Here is a 17621-nt window from a genome sequence, read left to right on the forward strand (position 1 = left end):
GTATCGGATAGACTATTCTAAGTCAGTGTTTCTCCATTACTGGTCCGTGGACTGGCACCGCTCCCCGAGATCTCCCTGACAGAGTTTAGGAAGGCAGCAAGTTGGTCCCTGATATCCAACAGGTTGAAAAAAGCTGTTCTAAGTCACTTTGCTAACTTATGTTTTTATATTTTTAAATTTATACTTTTTAGAGCTTTGTGGGGTAGGGGCTGTCTTTGTGTTGTCAATCTGTAGAGTGCTTAGTAGGGTTGGGTCTTGTCAAGGTTCCTTCCCCACTCTGAACTCTAGGGTACAGATGTGGGGACCTGCATGAAAACCTCCTAAGCTTACTTTTACCAGCTTAGGTTAAAATTTCCCCAAGGTACAAACTATTTTACCCTTTGCCCTTGGACTTCCACGGCCACCACCAAACATTTATCTGGGTTTATTTTTATTAGGAAAGCGTCGTTTGGAAATGTCTTCCCCCCCCCCAAAATCCTCCCAACCCTTGCACCCCACTTCCTGGGGAAGGTTTGGTAAAAATCCTCACCAATTTGCATAGGTGACCACAGACCCAAACCCTTGGATCTTAAGAACAATGAAAAAGCATTCAGTTTTCTTACAAGAAGACTTTTAATAGAAGTAGAAAAGAATCACCTCTGTAAAATCAGGATGGCAAATACCTTACAGGGTAATTAGATTCAAAACATAGAGAATCCCTCTAGGCAAAACCTTAAGTTACAAAAAAGACACACAGACAGGAATATTCATTCTATTCAGCACAGCTATTTTCTCAGCCATTTAAAGAAATCATAATCTAACACATACCTAGCTAGATTACTTACTAAGTTCTAAGACTCCATTCCTGTTCTGTCCCTGGCAAAAGCATCACACAGACAGATACAGACCCTTTGTTTTTCTCCCTCCTCATTGGTCATTTTGGTCAGGTGCCAGCGAGGTTACCTTTAGCTTCTTAATCCTTTACAGGTGAAAGGATTTTTCCTCTGGCCAGGAGGGATTTTAAAGGTGATTACCCTTCCCTTTATATTTATGACAGGTCCTAATCTCTGTTTGGGGTCCTTATGTGCTATCACAATAGATGTAATAATAATTTGTTCTTTTAAATGTAATATCACAGTTGGTTGTGTGTTTTAGTGGCTGTCTTTATGCGTCTGATACTGCAAAGGTATTGGGCACCCCATGTTCATGCACAGATCTGAGACTTCTGTACACAAACCTTGTAAATTCAATTCCTCAGCTCATAATGATCTTGTGGGAGTATCCCTAGTTTTGTAATACAAAGAAATGTTTAAAAATGAACTATTAAATTCAGATATTTACCTCAGTATAGGAAACTGAGAACAAAGCTTTAGAATCAGAGCATATTTTAAATGGATCACGGATAACAGTATGTGCAGGTACATCCACAGCAGCATGCTTAATTAAATGACCACTGTGACAGGTATTGCAACCCTTTGCATTATCTTTGGGGTCCACTGTTTTAAACGAATGATTTATGTATGATTATGTTCTACTCCATGGGGGAGGGTTACCACATCTCCTCCAGGAACTAAAAACAGCGGATGGTGATTAAGGACATCAACCAGGCTGTTAACCCCGCCCCCCTCAACTCCCCACCCCCTGAGAAGTACCACCTCTTGGGGAGGCTCACATATTCTTGTTTGTTGGTCTCTGGAGAATCCAACAAACAAAGAAAAGACTCTTGGATAAATAGCCTGAGTTTAAATGATCTCAGGGCCTTCTTTCTTATTCAGCAAATTGACAGGACCTTCTGTTTGGGGAGTGGGGGCAATCCTTGTGGAAGGATAAGAAGGACTTGACCTACTAGGGCTCCATAAGGCTGATGGGTGACCTCTGGTAAGCTGTTAGCTTTTATGGGTTTTTATATTTTTTCTTTTGTAATGCTTGTACCTTAAGAATAACTGTGCTTGCTTAGAAGCAGTTGTCTTGTAACTTATAACTGCAGGCAATAAACTGGTCATAGCCTTTGGAGAGAAAGCAAAGTGCATGCACTGGTCAGTTTAGGCAATCTGACTTGCTGGTGATATCACAGTGTAAATCCAGGGAGTTGTGCAGCCTAATATTCCTGGTCAGGAGGGAGTGAGATGTGGGTCTTGGCCCAAGAATGGTGACACCTGTGGATGCCCTCAAGGGGTTACAGGAGGTGTGAATACAGGTGCAGTTACCCTGCAATTGTGACATATATGGTGGTAGTAGTGGGATCTATATCAATCTGAATTGCCGTAAGTGCTAACAGCTATGAAAGTAAGTAAGTACTGTCAGACGGGAAAAGCACAGGAAAAAGTGTTAGCCCTTTTGAGGAAGGAATAGTGAAAAGAGAGACAAGAAAAATGAGTTATGAACAGCTGAAGGAAGGTCATGATCACTTTCACCCAAATTACCTTCCACATTCAGATTTGCAACCAATTCCTCCTTATTAGTTAGAATCAAGTCTCAAAATGGCTGGCCCCTGAGTTACTTCCTCCACTGTCAGAAACAAAATGTTGTCCCCAATATCCATTCAGAATTATGCTGTAGAGATCAGTTTCCTGGTCTGTGGCTTTGACCATTTCACCCCTCCCCCCCCGTTTTTTTTTAAATCATCCATTGGCTGCCCCTTCTTTACTGTATCAACCATAAGTTCCTTGAATTCACTTTCAAGGTCTTTCGTGGCCTATCACCGCCCGACCTATCTCTCTCATTCGTGATCGTAACATCAAATCTAGCCTTCAGTTGGCCAATACTGCCAGCCTCCATTGTTAAATTTTTAAACAAGTACCTTCATGCTTTTTCCTGTGCTGCGTCTCAAATTTGGAAGGAGCACTCTGTAAACATCCACAAAGCTACCTCGCTATCCTCCTTCCAATCCCTCCTTGTTTTGTGTTCATAGAGCACATAGTACCTTAGGATCCTGGTCGTGACTGAGTCGGGTGACCAGATGTCCCGATTTTATAGGGACAGTCCTGATTTTGGGGTCTTTTTCTTATATAGGCTCCTATTACCCCCCCACCCCTGTCCCGATTTTTTACACTTGCTGTCTGGTCACCCTATGACTGAGTAACTACAGTAACACATATAAATAATAGTAATAATTAATGAGCAGCGCAAGGCAGAGTGAAAGGTTATCCCAAGGGTTGTTCTCTGCTTTCCTTGGAATCCTTGAATCTATGGGGTCAGTTTCTGAACCACTCTACAAAGCTGCAAAGCCCTCCCCTTTTGAGATGAGCATGTCAGGGGAATCTTGCAGAATTTGTGGAATAGTTTTCCTTTCCCCCAGTTTCTCCTTTGGAAAAGGAGCATTAGGCTCAAAAGGAACTGATTCCCTGGTGAAAAGAGCTAGATCACAATTTCCTGCTTGCACTGTTTTGAGAGAAAAATAATTAAACAAAGGAAAAACTTTGCAAAACACTAATATTTTACTATCCAACTTGTTTATTAAAAGCATGAGTGGGGAAATTGTGTTACATGCTGATTTAAACAAAGTAAAATAAAAAAGAGTACCGGTGTATTATTCTTCTGTAGTGATAACTGGAGAAATAGATAATATCTGCTGATTCTTCTTTAAGGATGGGCTGTGAAAGCGGAGCATTTCCCTTTCTCTACATAATGTGTGTGTGACAAAGAGAGCTCTTTAGATCCTAAGTATCTGTATCCCCTCCCATATTTAACATAGGTTCTTGGAGAAATTTATTGAAATTAATGAATATTGTAATAAACCAAGTGTTTGAACAGCACCTAGCACTTTGTGGGCACTACCAGAAGCAAATGATAGTGCTAAGAATTGCAAAAGCTTTCATTTGAGACTCCAAGACCTCATTGCAAATATTAATTTAGCCTTACAACACCTTTGTAAGGCAGGAAAGGATTACTTGTGGCACCTTAGAGACTACCAAATTTATTAGAGCATAAGCTTTTGTGAGGTACAGCTCACTTCATCGGATGCATACAGTGGAAAATACAGTGGGGAGATTTTATATACACAGAGAACATGAAACAATGGGTGTTTCATGGGGGGGGGGGGGCGGGGGAGGGCACCTTTTGTAGTGATAATCAAGGTGAGCCATTACCAGCACTTTACTAGAACAGTAGGAGGGGAAATAAACAAGGGGAAATAGTTTTACTTTGTGTAATGACCCATCCACTCCAAGTCTTTATTCAAGCCTAAATTAATTGTATCTAGTTTGCAAATTAATTCCAATTCAGCAGTCTCTCGTTGGAGTCTGTTTTTGAAGTTTTTTGTTGAAGAATTGCAACTTTTAGGTCTGTAATCTAGTGACCAAAGAGACTGAAGTGTTCTCCACCTGGTTTTTGAATGTTATAATTCTTGATGTCTGATTTGTGTCTATTTATTCTTTTACGTAGAGACTGTCCAGTTTGACCAATGTACATGGCAGAGGGGCATTGCTGGCACATGATGGCATATATCACATTGGTAGATGCGCAGGTGAACGAGCCTCTGATAGTGTGGCTGATGTGATTAGGCCCTATGATGGTGTCCCCTGAAGATATGTGGACACAGTTGGCAAAGGGCTTTGTTGCAAGGATAGGTTCCTGGGTTAGTGTTTTTGGTGTGTGGTTGCTGGTGAGTATTTGCTTCAGGTTGGGGTGCTGTCTGTAAGCAAGGACTGGGCTGTCTCCCAAGATCTGTAAGAGTGATGGGTCGTCCTTCAGGATAGGTTGTAGGTCCTTGATGATGCGTTGGAGAGGTTTTAGTTTGGGGCTGAAGGTGATGGCTAGTGGCGTTCTGTCATTTTCTTTGTTGGGCCTGTCCTGTAGTAGGTAACTTCTGGGTACTCTTCTGGTTCTGTCAATCTGTGTCTTCCCTTCAGCAGGTGGGTATTGTAGTTGTAAGAATGCTTGATAGAGATCTTGTAGGTGTTTGCCTCTGTCTGAGGGGTTGGAGCAAATGCGGTTGTATCGTAGAGCTTGGCTGTAGACAATGGATCATGTGGTGTGGTCTGGATGAAAGCTGGAGGCATGTAGGTAAGTATAGCGGTCAGTAGGTTTCCGGTATAGGATGGTGTTTATGTGACCATCGCTTATTATCACTGTAGTGTCCAGGAAGTGGATCTCTTGTGTGGACTGGTCCAGGCTGAGGTTGATGGTGAGATGGAAATTGTTGAAATCATGGTGGAATTCCTCAAGGGCTTCTTTTCCATGGGTCCAGATGATGAAGATGTCATCAATGTAGTGCAAGTAGAGTAGGGGCATTAGGGGACGAGAGCTGAGGAAGCATTGTTCTAAGTCAGCCATAAAAATGTTGGCATACTGTGGGGCCATGCGGGTACCCATAGCAGTGCTGCTGATTTGAAGGTATACATTGTCCCCAAATGTGAAATAGTTATGGGTGAGGACAAAGTCACAAAGTTCAGCCACCAGGTTTGCTGTGACATTATCGGGGATACTGTTCCTTGTTGTCCATCTTTGTTTGGAATGTTGGTGTAGAGGGCTTCTACATCCATAGTGGCCAGGATGGTGTTTTCAGGAAAATCACCAATGGATTGTAGTTTCCTCAGGAAGTCAGTGGTGTCTCGAAGATAGCTGGGAGTGCTGGTAGTGTAGGGCCTGAGGAGGGAGTCTACATAGCCAGACAATCCTGCTGTCAGGGCGCCAATGCCTGAGATGATGGGGCGCCCAGGATTTCCAGGTTTATGGATCTTGAGTAGCAGATAGGAAACCCCTGGTCAGGGTTCCAGGGGTGTGTCTGTGCGGATTTGTTCTTGTGCTTTTTCAGGGAGTTTCTTGAGCAGATGGTGTAGTTTCTTTTGGTAACCCTCAGTGGGATCAGAGGGTAATGGCTTGTAGAAAGTGGTGTTGGAGAGCTGCCTAGCAGCCTCTTGTTCATATTCCGACCTATTCATGATGACGACAGCACCTCCTTTGTCAGCCTTTTTGATTATGATGTCAGAGTTGTTTCTGAGTAGCAGCCGTGTTAGTCTGTATCCGCAAAAAGAAAAGGAGTACTTGTGGCACCTTAGAGACTAACAAATTTATTAGAGCATAAGCTTTCGTGAGCTACAGCTCACTTCATCGGATGCATACAGGTAAATATTGTAACAGGAACCTTAAATAATGTACCCAGAATGAGTAAATGGCAAAACTGGAAATAGAAACCAGGAGTTCTTAATCCCAGTAACCTGCTTAATCTGGCTACTAGATTACATTCCTATAAAAGCGATAAATGGTGAACACAACTCATAATGGCAAAGAGTCCTGTGGCACCTTATAGACTAAGACATACTGGAGCATACGCTTTCGTGGGTGAATACCCACTTCGTTGGATGCATAGTGGGTATTCACCCACGAAAGCTTATGCTCCAATACGTCTGTTAGTCTATAAGGTGCCACAGGACTCTTTGCCATTCTTTGCCGCTTTTACAGATCCAGACAAACAGGGCTACCCCTCTGATAGTTGACAACTCCTAATGTTTTTTGAAAGAGTCAACCCACTAAGTGTTTTATATGTAAGTACCTGTTAAAGGGTTTCAGAAGTGGTCTTTAGCAGTCTGTCACACACTAATCAGACAGTTGACTCAGAGTTACTAGTCACCAAGTCAGTCTAAGTCTGACCTAATAGTATTGTATGAGATTCTATCATTGATACCATATGGGGCTGTTGGTGTTTCAACCATAATATATACATCAATGGAATAAGGCCTCAAAGGGCTGTTGCAAGTGCTCAAATGAGGTAATTGGAAGGCTCTGATACATTATTAAGGTTTTGCGTCTTCGTCCGATATAATAGTGTGGAACAATCAACTTTGGTCATGGGTGCAAAAATATTTGTTAAAAGCCGTTACATGTCAACATTACAAAATATTTTGCTCACGTTAAGAGAAAGGAATAGATCTGAATTTAGAGGAATCAGGAGATCTGAATTCTGTGCCTCATTCTGGCGTGACACATACTTCCTCTGTGAACTTGGCCCAGTCACTTAGCCAAAATTTTCACACTTGGGTGCCTAAAGTGAGGCACTTAAATCCATATTTAGGCCAGTCTACACCCAGTTTTGTATAAACTGGCTGTGAATTAATTTAGGCTGGAAATTCGGAGAAGGCTTCTAACTACCAGAGGTGTGAGGTTCTGGAACAGCCTTTCAGTAGGAGTTATGGCGGTGAACAACCTGATTGGCTTTAAGATGGAGCTTGGTAAATTTGTGAATGGGGATTATATAAGGTGGTTGTCTGCAACAGTAGGAGACTGGACTCAGGAGGTCCCTTCCCATCCTATGTTCCTATGTTCCAGTTAGGGCTGTGATCATTTTATTAAATTAGCTATGCTGGCATGACTCCACCCTAGTGTGAATGTAGTTATATGCTATAAAAGTGTCTTATACCACTTGGTATTATTCCCATATGGGAAGGGAATATAAGCACTTTTATACATGACTGCGTCCACATGAGGGGTGTTGTACTGCTTTAACTCTACTGGCTTGGTTAAAATGGTGCCACTGTGCAAGTGGGCAAGGAACGGATGGAGCCTTGGCTCCGCCTCCCTCAATGTGCCGGCCAGTTTAGCTGTGCTGGCATGGCTGGGACCATATGCTGCGTGAGATAGGACTGAGCAGGGTACGTTTCCCCCTGGAGCAGGGGGAAATTGGGAGGCAACTTGTGACTCTCTAAATCATAAATTGCTTCCCAGCCTGTTCCTGGAGCAGCACTGGGCTTGTGGCAAAGCAAAAATTGGCACCATCATATTTTTAAGCATGTTGAGTTTCTCTGATGGAAGGCTCTGTGTGTGCCCAATATTATTATTGTTCCTCTGTTTCCCATCGTCTACATCCTACTGTTCACAGTGATATTTTATATGTTACAAATAGAATGAGAATACTTAGGCTCTGGGAATGATTAGTAACATTTAATTTGCAGACACTCAGAAATGATTTTTTTCATCTTTTTAAAGTGCTTTATGTAACGGGTGCCTTTGTATTTCCTTTACTCTTCCTCACTGGCAACACTTTGCAATCTTTTCTGGGTTTGCAGCTGCATGGGCTTGCTCAAGGAGAGCCATTAAAAATGTTCTCCCCTTTGCCCTCTCCGGATAGCCATTCTTCACCCTCATGCCTCCTAGACTCAAACCCATCAACTTACTGCTTCACTGCTCTCCCTAGCGTAGGCACTTTAGCTTGGCTTCGGAGAATTCTATAGCAAGCCTTTTGTCTGCACTGAGATTAACAACAGTCAGTTTCGGTCTTTGTTTATGTTTGTTTTTACACTATCATTTTTTCCTAAATTGCTGAGTTGTTCCAGAAAGGAGTAATTCTAAATATTGGGAAGGGTTTGAAGTCCTAAATCTGGACACTTTAAATAAATAAAGTGAAGTTGAAGGGGAAGAAAAAAAATTGCTCCTTTTGTTGCTATCTTGGGTTTTGCAGCACAAGAGCAGCATAATTTTTGGTTTTCATTTTTATGTGTGTGACTTCTTTGTTGTGGTTAGATCAGTGCTGCAGCATACCCTGACAGTAGCATCTAATAAAATTACTGAACACTTGATTACCAATCTTAAATCAAAATGATATGTGAAGTTTAGGTTAATTCCCGAGTTTAATCCTTCTGCTATGGAAAAGACAATTTTGAGAGTTCATTTCTGATGGAAATACATTTTTTCATTCTTTCGTAAGTACCATGCAATATATCTGGTAGGATGTTTGTCCCAGGAATCTTCGTTCTGTATGATGTGCTTGCAAGAAAACACTTTGGATTTGCAAAGTAAAGGCAATCATTGTAAATTCAACACAGAGATATTTTAATTTCTCGTGTTAAATCATGGAGTAGTTTTTTTTTTTCATGAGGGAGGGAAATATATGTCTGGTTCTTTGTCTTCTGCATTTTGTGACAAAGGCAGCATTCCCATTTGAATTGCTCTGCTCTATTCAAGCCCCCTCTGAGCCTGTGGTTAACAGCAGTCAGTCTTTGCAGTGTCCTGACGTCATCCAGTGTATGCATAAGCTATGCTATTGTCTTACTGAGACCAGGGGCTGTGGATTGCAGTATCTGGTGTCTGCTACCTATTTCTGCCTCACTGCATGACAGAAGGGACACTGACCTTCCCTTACCTCTTGGATTTAAAACAGCAACTCCTGATTTTTGCTTCCTGAAGAAGACCTTCGCTTTGGTTGCAAGGAGAAGCTGTCTGCAGTGTGAAGCTTAGGAGAAGAGAATCTGGCAGCTTGACTTGGACTGCATTGTCTGGCTTCATGACCCCTGCTGTGTAGCAGTCTCATCCTTCTCTCACACGCTCCCTCTATCTCTCACTCTTTTCCCTTTTCCCTTCTTTAAATAGCAGCATCTGGGGCCAGCCATGTTTGGCACTGAATCTTCATGTAAGTAAATGCATCCCACTTACATCCTTTTCTATTTAGAACAGAGCTTGTTGTATCAACATTGCATCCACAGTAGTTGCATTCCCTGTGCTGTAGGTTGTTAGCAAAAAGCTGAGGTTCTAGCCTGTTTACAAAGGGGCTAACGATGCTGGGGGAAAGCATCTGCCAGGTCTATCTGTGTGTGCATCCTTGAGGCCAGCAGCGAGTCAGTTTAGGGCTGTCAGTGTTACTGAATCCAGGCCGTTGGAAGATGCAGAGAAAAATGCAGTTTCACTTGAATGTGTTAATTGATAAGATCCCATTCTTCAATGATCTATTGTAGCAAAACCAGTAATGAATGTGTTACTCAGAGGATAATCGGCATGTTTGAGGGAGTGAGAGGATGCTACAGGATTAGATCAGAAAGAGCTGAGAATAACGATTTAACCTGGGAAAAAGCTGGTGGTGGAATTGTTCTCTGTATTTTCTTTTCTTTTTGGGGGGAGGGTGGGGGGCGGGTGTTTTGAAAAAGGAGTCTTTTTCTTAAATTCTTTTGAAATACGAGAAACCAAAATTGAATGGGCAGTTTGGGAGGAGGGCAAGAATTCTGAATAATGGGTGATTTGTTTGTTTGTTTCTAACTGGAAACTTGGAACTGTGTCTTGTGCGTAAAAGTAAAAGCAATGGAGACACATGTCAATGAAAACAAGCTAGATGTGTTTCAATGTAAAGGACAATCGGTAACCTAGCAAAACGGATGGAAGATTGCTACTATTATTGGTGACAGACAGTGCAGTTACATAAAGACCTCTGGGTATCCAGCGATTGTCTTCTGGCTAATAAAAAATGCTTCATGGTATACTACATATTTAATATTAATCTACATACTGTGTATCAAAAGCACATCTAATTTAGTAGATAATAACCCGAGTTCATTTTGAGTTTCATTTATTCTTAATATACAGTGCCGTGCATTTCCCCAGTGTAGTTAGCATAGAACCCTGTTTGCAGCTGGCCATTCATCAGGAACGGTAACATGCTGGGCTACCTGGTGATCATGCAGTCTTAGTCCTAAAGAACTTCATTCTTTCCGAGGGTTAATTGGTCCTGTTGATTCACTGTGGCAGCTTCCCACCTCCTCTGACAATCCCTGATCAAGGTCAGGAAAGAAAAAAAAACAACAGAATTTGCTCTTTGATTTCTTACATTTTTCAAGTAATTTTTCTTGTATTATTGACTTTAATTTCTGTTGCTGTTAGGATGACCAGATGTCCCCATTTTATAGGGACAATCCTGCTATTTGGTGCTTTGTCTTATATAGGCACCTATTACACCTCAACCCGGTCCCAGTTTTTGACACTTGCTATCTAGTGTTGCTGTATGCCTATTTGGAGATCCCAATCACAGATATAGAAACAAAATGCCTAATATTTTAGTTGAGTATAATCACAACACATCAGGAATTCAGAGGCACAATTTTTGTGTGTGCAAATATACACATTAACATACATTACAGAAAAAAATCCATGGTGTTTTGGTATTTTCTTTCAGAGAATGTGTGCCTCATAGTTGCAAATTCAGTAGTAAATCCTATTATTCATTGTGAGGGGCCTCTCTTGTTTTATAAAGTATATAATAAATGACTAGCTTATTACCTGTTCCACAGGACTTTTTGATAAAGTCACCCATGTGCTATCTGGTTTGCTCTGACAGCAGCTGTGGTTGCTTTTGTTTCCATGGTGCCCAGATTATTGAATGTGAAAAAGGGTGACTTGAGCTAGTATAACAACCACCACTTGCTTGGCAGAACGGCCGGTCAGGGCTGACGTATATTACTTGTCTAAAATTAAAAATTCGTTGTTGCCGTGAAGACTGCAGAGCTGAACATGGGTTGTGCATTGCCCCACCCCTGCTCGCATAGGTGCCCCAAAGCGCACTCACCAGCTGGTGATTTACAGAATTAAAGCCAATCGAGTCAGGCATTGCGGGGGTCTTTCATCCATCTCTTCTTTCTGAGGCATCATCTTCCTTTGTTTAAATCTCTTTCTTTTCCCCTGTGTTTCTGTCTTTGGCCTTCTCTACATCAGGGCACAAGGACCTTTAACAAAGGGGAAGCTCTGAGACATCATTGTTATGGTTGGAATGGGAAAGGACCTACTGTCACCTAGTCTGAGCCCCTGCATCATGGTGGGAGGATAGTTCAGATTATTCCTAAAGCGTCCCCAGTGGTTGATTGTGCAGTGTAGCCTTGTCTAATGGGCTTGGTCGTGTTGTTACAAAGAATAGTATAATCCTAGAACAATTTAAAAAAAAATAAAAGTACCGAAGACCAATTTTTTAAAAGTCTAATTTAACCAAATATCCTATTAGGCCTCTTTTGCCTTTTATTTTAATTTTTCTTCCCGAATTGTAAAGTCAGTGAGTGACAGCAGTCTAGCTATCAGACTATAGAATTTTCTATCTTGATAGAACAATATTGTTTGGTTCATTATACTTGCATCATGTTAAAAAAAAAAAAAAAAATCCAGCAGCACCACAACCTTGAGAACAATACAGAAGCAAGCCCTGCCAGCTGTCCAAAAAGCATTACAGTGACAGTAAGATTTTTATCACAGTTGTATAGATGGTAATAGAGTTAAGAATTATAGCTTTCATATTTCATCTTGATAACATGATTCTTTCTCTCTCTCTTTTTTTTTAATACTGAGGATTTTATTTTAACAAATATGTATATAAGAAGCAAACTCTGTGCTTTAGAACCCTCATTCTGCCCACATTCAATATGATTGTCCTTTAGCTTTAAAAGTCAAATGTAGTGACCTATTCGGTGATTTCTGACAGCAGTCAGCAGCTCAATAAAAGATGATATGAGCATAATTGGAGAAACGCAGGCATGTTCTTATCTGCTCATGGAGGAAGGAAAAAAAAGACAAACATAAGGCTATGCTCATTATGTTGCTTGTAAAGATGGGAAACAACCATGTAATAACTATTATTATTAGTTATATAAGAGTACAGTGTTAAGCAAAAATCACACGACCGGCCCACGCAAACAGTTAAAAAAATATTTTAATGTGAGCATCATATTCTCCTTGCAGTTGTTCTCGCTATTTCGCATTAGTTGCCTCAAATGCTTTGTGTTTATCTGTTTTCAGCCATATGGCACCATGTTATTATATACAGCAGGGGTGCAAACTCCCATCCTGTGACCCTATCCAGCCCACTGTATGGATTTATCTGGTGGTTGTTGTTTTTTTATTAGTATTGCTGTGACTGTTTCAGATTCTGCAGAATGCAAAATGTTCTTTGATACTGGTGTTAATCCTATTGCTACGAACAGAATCTTTTTATACGTGAAATGAAGTGGTGCTGTTATAGACAGAACTATCTCTGAAAATTTGTGAACAGCCCCCATGCATATCAATCAACCCTGAAACCTAAGTGACTTATTAAGAGACAGCTTTTCCAATAACAGAGCTATGCAACAGTGTGTCTGATTTGCAGATGCAGAAGCTACACTTGTGCAAGCAAATAAAATAGTTACACCGTTGAAAATAGACAAATAAGGAAAGGACAGAAATAGCAGTGACCCTAACTTGCCCTATATCATTTTTCCCCACTGCAGGATACTGAATGTAACAGTAGCTTTACTGAGTAAAACATTAGCTCCCACTCTTACCCCTGTGATCTGCACATGGATGGTCTCCTCTGCACATGGTTCATTACCATGCCTAAGCAGAAGGAGTGGGGCCAGCTGGCTTTGCAGCAGCAGTCCCCACATTTCCCCTGAGAGGAGCTGTTTGTTTGGTGAGAGCGAGCAGGCAGCCCCCATGGCTTGCAGTGTAATACCTCCCCCTCATCCCCTTTGGAGGCGTGAAGGGGGGGCTCATCTTGAGTGCAGCTGCAGCCAGGGGAGGCCCTGACAACATGGCTAAGTTGAATCTGTGCTGTAAGGGAAAAGAGAGGGATAATATGGAATGATGAGGCCCTAGGACCAGCATAGAGGCACTGGAATACCTAGGATCTGCACCATGTGTAAGCCAGACACTCTAGGCAGAACAGTTCAGGAGTAAAATTCATAAAGAGAATCTTAAACTACCTCCTGCTTCAGCCCTCTTCTCATGTGGGAGACCCTTAGTTATATTTCACAGGGTCCACATTCTAGACCCAGTATTCCCATTCTCATCAGTGGGAGATTCACTGTGGATAGAGGGTAATATAGGTCACTAACTTTGTAACCCCAGCCCGTAGACCATAATCAAATGTGAACTTTGGAACTCTTCACAAAATGTATTTTACTTCCCTGGTCTTTGGCTAATATAATGTACGCTATCTGGAGCTGTAATGCAAGGGAGCTCATTCAAATTTACAAAGACAATATTTGGACATCAAGTTTACTGTACAATAAAACAAGCTGTATTGTGAAACTGAAGGGAAATGGAGACAAAGGAGTCACACTTTCCTTTCACATACAGTTAAGTACCATCCATTAAATTTGCCATACAGGTGGCTAAACTAGTGTCTTGCTTTAAATTCTGAATCTTCCAGAATGTATATAAATCTGAGAAACGTGTCTGTGGTCACAAAACTGTTGGTACGTGGTGACTTTTAACTGAGCACTTTCAATATTCCTCACTCAAGTATTCATTGATTCATTCAGTGTTTCATTTTATGAGTCAAAAGACTCCACACGTGGCTGTGGAAGAATGAGACCATATTTTCAGTACTGGTGCTGCTTGATGGTGGTAGTGATATTATAACGTATTGGTCATGCTACACTGAGTGTTTTGTAGAAGGGGAAAGTTATAATGGAAAGTTATCGTTCCAGATTGAACCAAATTGAACCATTGAGGGCAAAGTTCATCGTGGCTCCCCATCTAGCAGCTCCACTCTGGAAAAGTAAGAGAGAGGGGTAGAGACAGGAAAGCTGACCTGGGAAATGAAGGCATGAGAGACATAGACTAGGTGTGTGAGAGTATGACTGGTCCTTCCAGCATGACTTGGGGATTTCTCCCTTTCTTGGGTAAATTCACCTATTAAGACACCCAGTGTTACCTCTGGAGTTCGGAGTTGTTAGACAAAATTGGAGAACCAAGTGAAAGGGATTATCTCAACTACAGCAGCTTCAGACATCATTAAGAATGGTTTATGACAGGATCCTAAGGGCTTGTCTATATGGAGCAGTAATGTGGACTACTGGGTTGTGATTTCTAAAACCTGCTAACATGTTCTCTATTCATTGATCCAAATAGACCCTGCTGGTGTGCACTAAAGCTTCCCTCGTGCACTTCAACATATGCTGTGTGAAACAGTACTACATTAAAGTGCACTACAGAACATTACAAAGAGATTACTCATTATGGTATGTACTATGCGGAGACTGAGATTGTGGAAGTTATAGTAAGGTCCGTAAACCCAACACTAAAATCGCATAGTTATTTAGCCGGAAAATACATTCTTAGCTTTATTCCCCTGTAGCAGATTTTGAGGACCCATTAAGCAGAAAAGAATGTCCCTGATTTTTGTTTATATCAGCATGTTAGCAGAGTGGTTCAGAGGCCAGAGAAACCTCTTTGGACATATTACTGTGCCTGACTTGAGATAGGCAGATGTATAGAAGATCCTAAAGGTAGTCAGGCATCTTGCTTGAGTGCATGAACCTTGTTTATTTTAATGAGATGGAACATCAGCAAAAGATGGGATGCTCAGGCAGAGCCCATTCAGGAAAATGAGTGCTGTCCAGCAGAGTCAGGCAGGCAGCCCGAGCAATCCTGAGCCAGCTACACCACAGAAAGGGGAAGCAGGCAAGGAAGAGAAAACACAGCTTTGGAGACTAGAAGATAGGAAAAGTGCCATTCCGGAGCCAGCCACTCCAGTGGCCTCAGATCTATGTACGTACTTATCTGGCCCACTTCACAGTGATATCTGAGTGCCTCCGATTAATGACTGCTGATTCTTGCAGTACCCCTCTGGGGCAGTGAGTATTAGCCCTGTTTTATGGGCAGGGAACTGAGGCATAGAGTAACTTGCCCAAGGTCACAGGGAAGTCTGTGGCTGAGCTGGGAACTGAATCCCGCTCTCCTGGCTCCCAGGGTAGTACCCTGTTCGCTAACTAGACCATCCTTCCTATCTCATAGGTAGAGATAGCCCAGTCGCAGGGGTTGCTGTGAGGCGGCTGAAGGGATAAAGCATATTACCCTCCGTCAGCTGTGACCACTTGTTGAACTTCTGGGAATGGAAAAAAATCTTGACTTGCAGGAAGTGAATGGGATCAAGATTCCTCTTTTTTTCCCCTTCTTTTTTTAAAGCGAAGGCCCGAAGTGCAACTCAGTTTGCCCAATCATAGTACATGATCTGTGTCAGCAGATAGCATTCCTTGTAAGGAAATAGCTACTGGAGCGGCCTGTGATTTGTTTAAATGTCATAAAAGAAGTTATGAACCTAGAGAATGAAAGAGGACCATTTCCCGTCCATCTTCATATGTTCAAAGTGCAGGAGTAGTACTTAGGCGCAGAATCAAACAGTCGTAAACTCTGGTCTGTTTAATCTGCAGAAGCAGAAACGGGCGATAGATCTTTTAGCCTGAGAACAGGCAGGAGGATATTATAGTCCCTCTGAGCTGCATGACCCAGATAGAATGTGCAGTACATACAAGGCCTGCGTCACCCTGTCTGAGCCAGGAGTGGAAGCACAGGGGATTTGTGTAATTTCAGAACAATTAGTAGTAGCTCTGTATCCAGCTAATAATATAGCCACAGAACCTTCCAAACCCTCTGCTTTTTCTGAGCTGGGATACCCTGCTTGACCTCTCTCACTTGACCCTGGAGCAGCAAGGGACATTTTCACAAAATGCTGTGAGAAGAGCACACAGCACTTGTGAATCAAACAAAGGGAATATATGAGGATGGACATAAAATGAGCAGAAATCCATCCAGTTTACTGGAACTACTGTTATAACATCATTTCCTAGACCCCAATCTGGGAAGGTCAAAAGCTATAATAGAAATCCTTTCCTGATAGAAAGGATAAAACCGTTGTGCTCCCAGTGATTTGTAGACCGAAAAAGCATAGGACATTGAGACTCTATATTGATTTATAGAGAGTTAATTTATAAAACTATAGAGATAGACATTTTCTACCCAGAATCCAATTTAGGTCAGTGGAAAATGAATGGCTTTACTGTACTTGATCAAGGTAAAGCTTATCCCTAGGAGTTTGAGTGAAGATGCTCATAAGCATTTGTAACACCACAGGAAAGATGAGTGGACTTTTGCATTCCCTTTGAGTTGATAAATGCTCTCTATCTGCCTTCCAGTATTGCATGGACAAGTATTTGGTGATTTCCAAGATGATCTATGAATCCCATTTTTAGAGGTCATTCTGGTGTACAGCAAGGATATTGAGCAATATATGAGAAATTAAAGGAAAGTGCTTCTCAGATTGCAAGAATGTGGAATAAAATTAAAACCTGGTAAGTGTGACCCCTTTGAGAGAGAAGTCTAGTAGCTGGGAAGATTACTATCACATGAAGGGTACTGAGGTGATTCTCAAGGCATGGCTGCAGTTCAGTTTGAAGCAGAAGAAACCAGAAGCAATGCAAGAGATACAAAGCCTGTGAGTTTCCTGAGATAACGCTGGGGACTCTTCTCATATTGTGCAGCCCTTATACCACCTTTGCAAAGGACCTAATGCCTCTGGGTCATGATGTTAGGCAGAAAAGAACTACCACTTGCTTTCATGGGAGTAAGAATTCTTTGCTTTGAAATATGTTGTTACTGACCAATTCAGGGACTACGTGTGGCTGGCCAAGTGTGGAGCACAAGCAATTACAATAACCCATTGTATGTTATGACTACTGCAAATGTAAATGCTGCAGGGTATCAGTGAAAATAGTGGTTTACAAAGCTCCCATACAGCACCTATCCTTCCACAAGGAAACTCAATTGAACAGTTTAGCAGAACACTGTTAGCAATCTCATGAACATTGACTGGAGAACAAAAGTCAAACTGGAAGGGCTATCTACATCAAAGAGTGCGTTCTTATACCTGCACCAAGTTTGACAGCACTGGTTATTCTCCATTTTCCCTGCTGTAGGGGTCCACTTCAGTGTGACCCATAGATAATATTTTTTAACTAAGTACAGAGTACATGGCTAATAATTATATGAGCTATGCAGATGGATGGAGGGAACAACTGAATAGAGCCTATGAAAATCCGCAAGAAGGAAAGCTGGAAGGTCAGTGAGATGGATAAAACTCAAGCACAAAGGCAAAAAAGGGAAGATTTTTGGAAGCAAGGAATTCAGTGGGATGTCAGATG

The 17621-nt window shown here is 41.7% G+C and overlaps 1 protein-coding gene across 8 annotated transcripts in view; it reads left to right on the plus strand.

Moving 5' to 3' along the window:
- ST7 (suppression of tumorigenicity 7) overlaps positions 1-17621 on the plus strand; it is a 228779-nt gene that overhangs the window by 59387 nt on the left and 151771 nt on the right. Inside the window, exons 2-3 of one of the 8 annotated variants that reach the window (XM_037888915.2) lie at positions 14554-14663; positions 16617-16772. The exons of 6 other annotated variants lie outside the window; for them this stretch is intronic. Coding sequence is in view for 1 of the 2 variants with exons in the window: in XM_037888914.2 (XP_037744842.1) it covers positions 9301-9322 (22 nt within the window). In the remaining variant the exon portion in view is untranslated. Of the gene's footprint in view, positions 1-8929; positions 9323-14553; positions 14664-16616; positions 16773-17621 lie in introns of those variants that run through there. One more of the 8 variants, XM_037888914.2, reaches the window with a different exon arrangement.

This window comes from Chelonia mydas, chromosome 1 (genome assembly GCF_015237465.2).
Source record: "Chelonia mydas isolate rCheMyd1 chromosome 1, rCheMyd1.pri.v2, whole genome shotgun sequence".
Taxonomy (NCBI): domain Eukaryota; kingdom Metazoa; phylum Chordata; order Testudines; family Cheloniidae; genus Chelonia; species Chelonia mydas.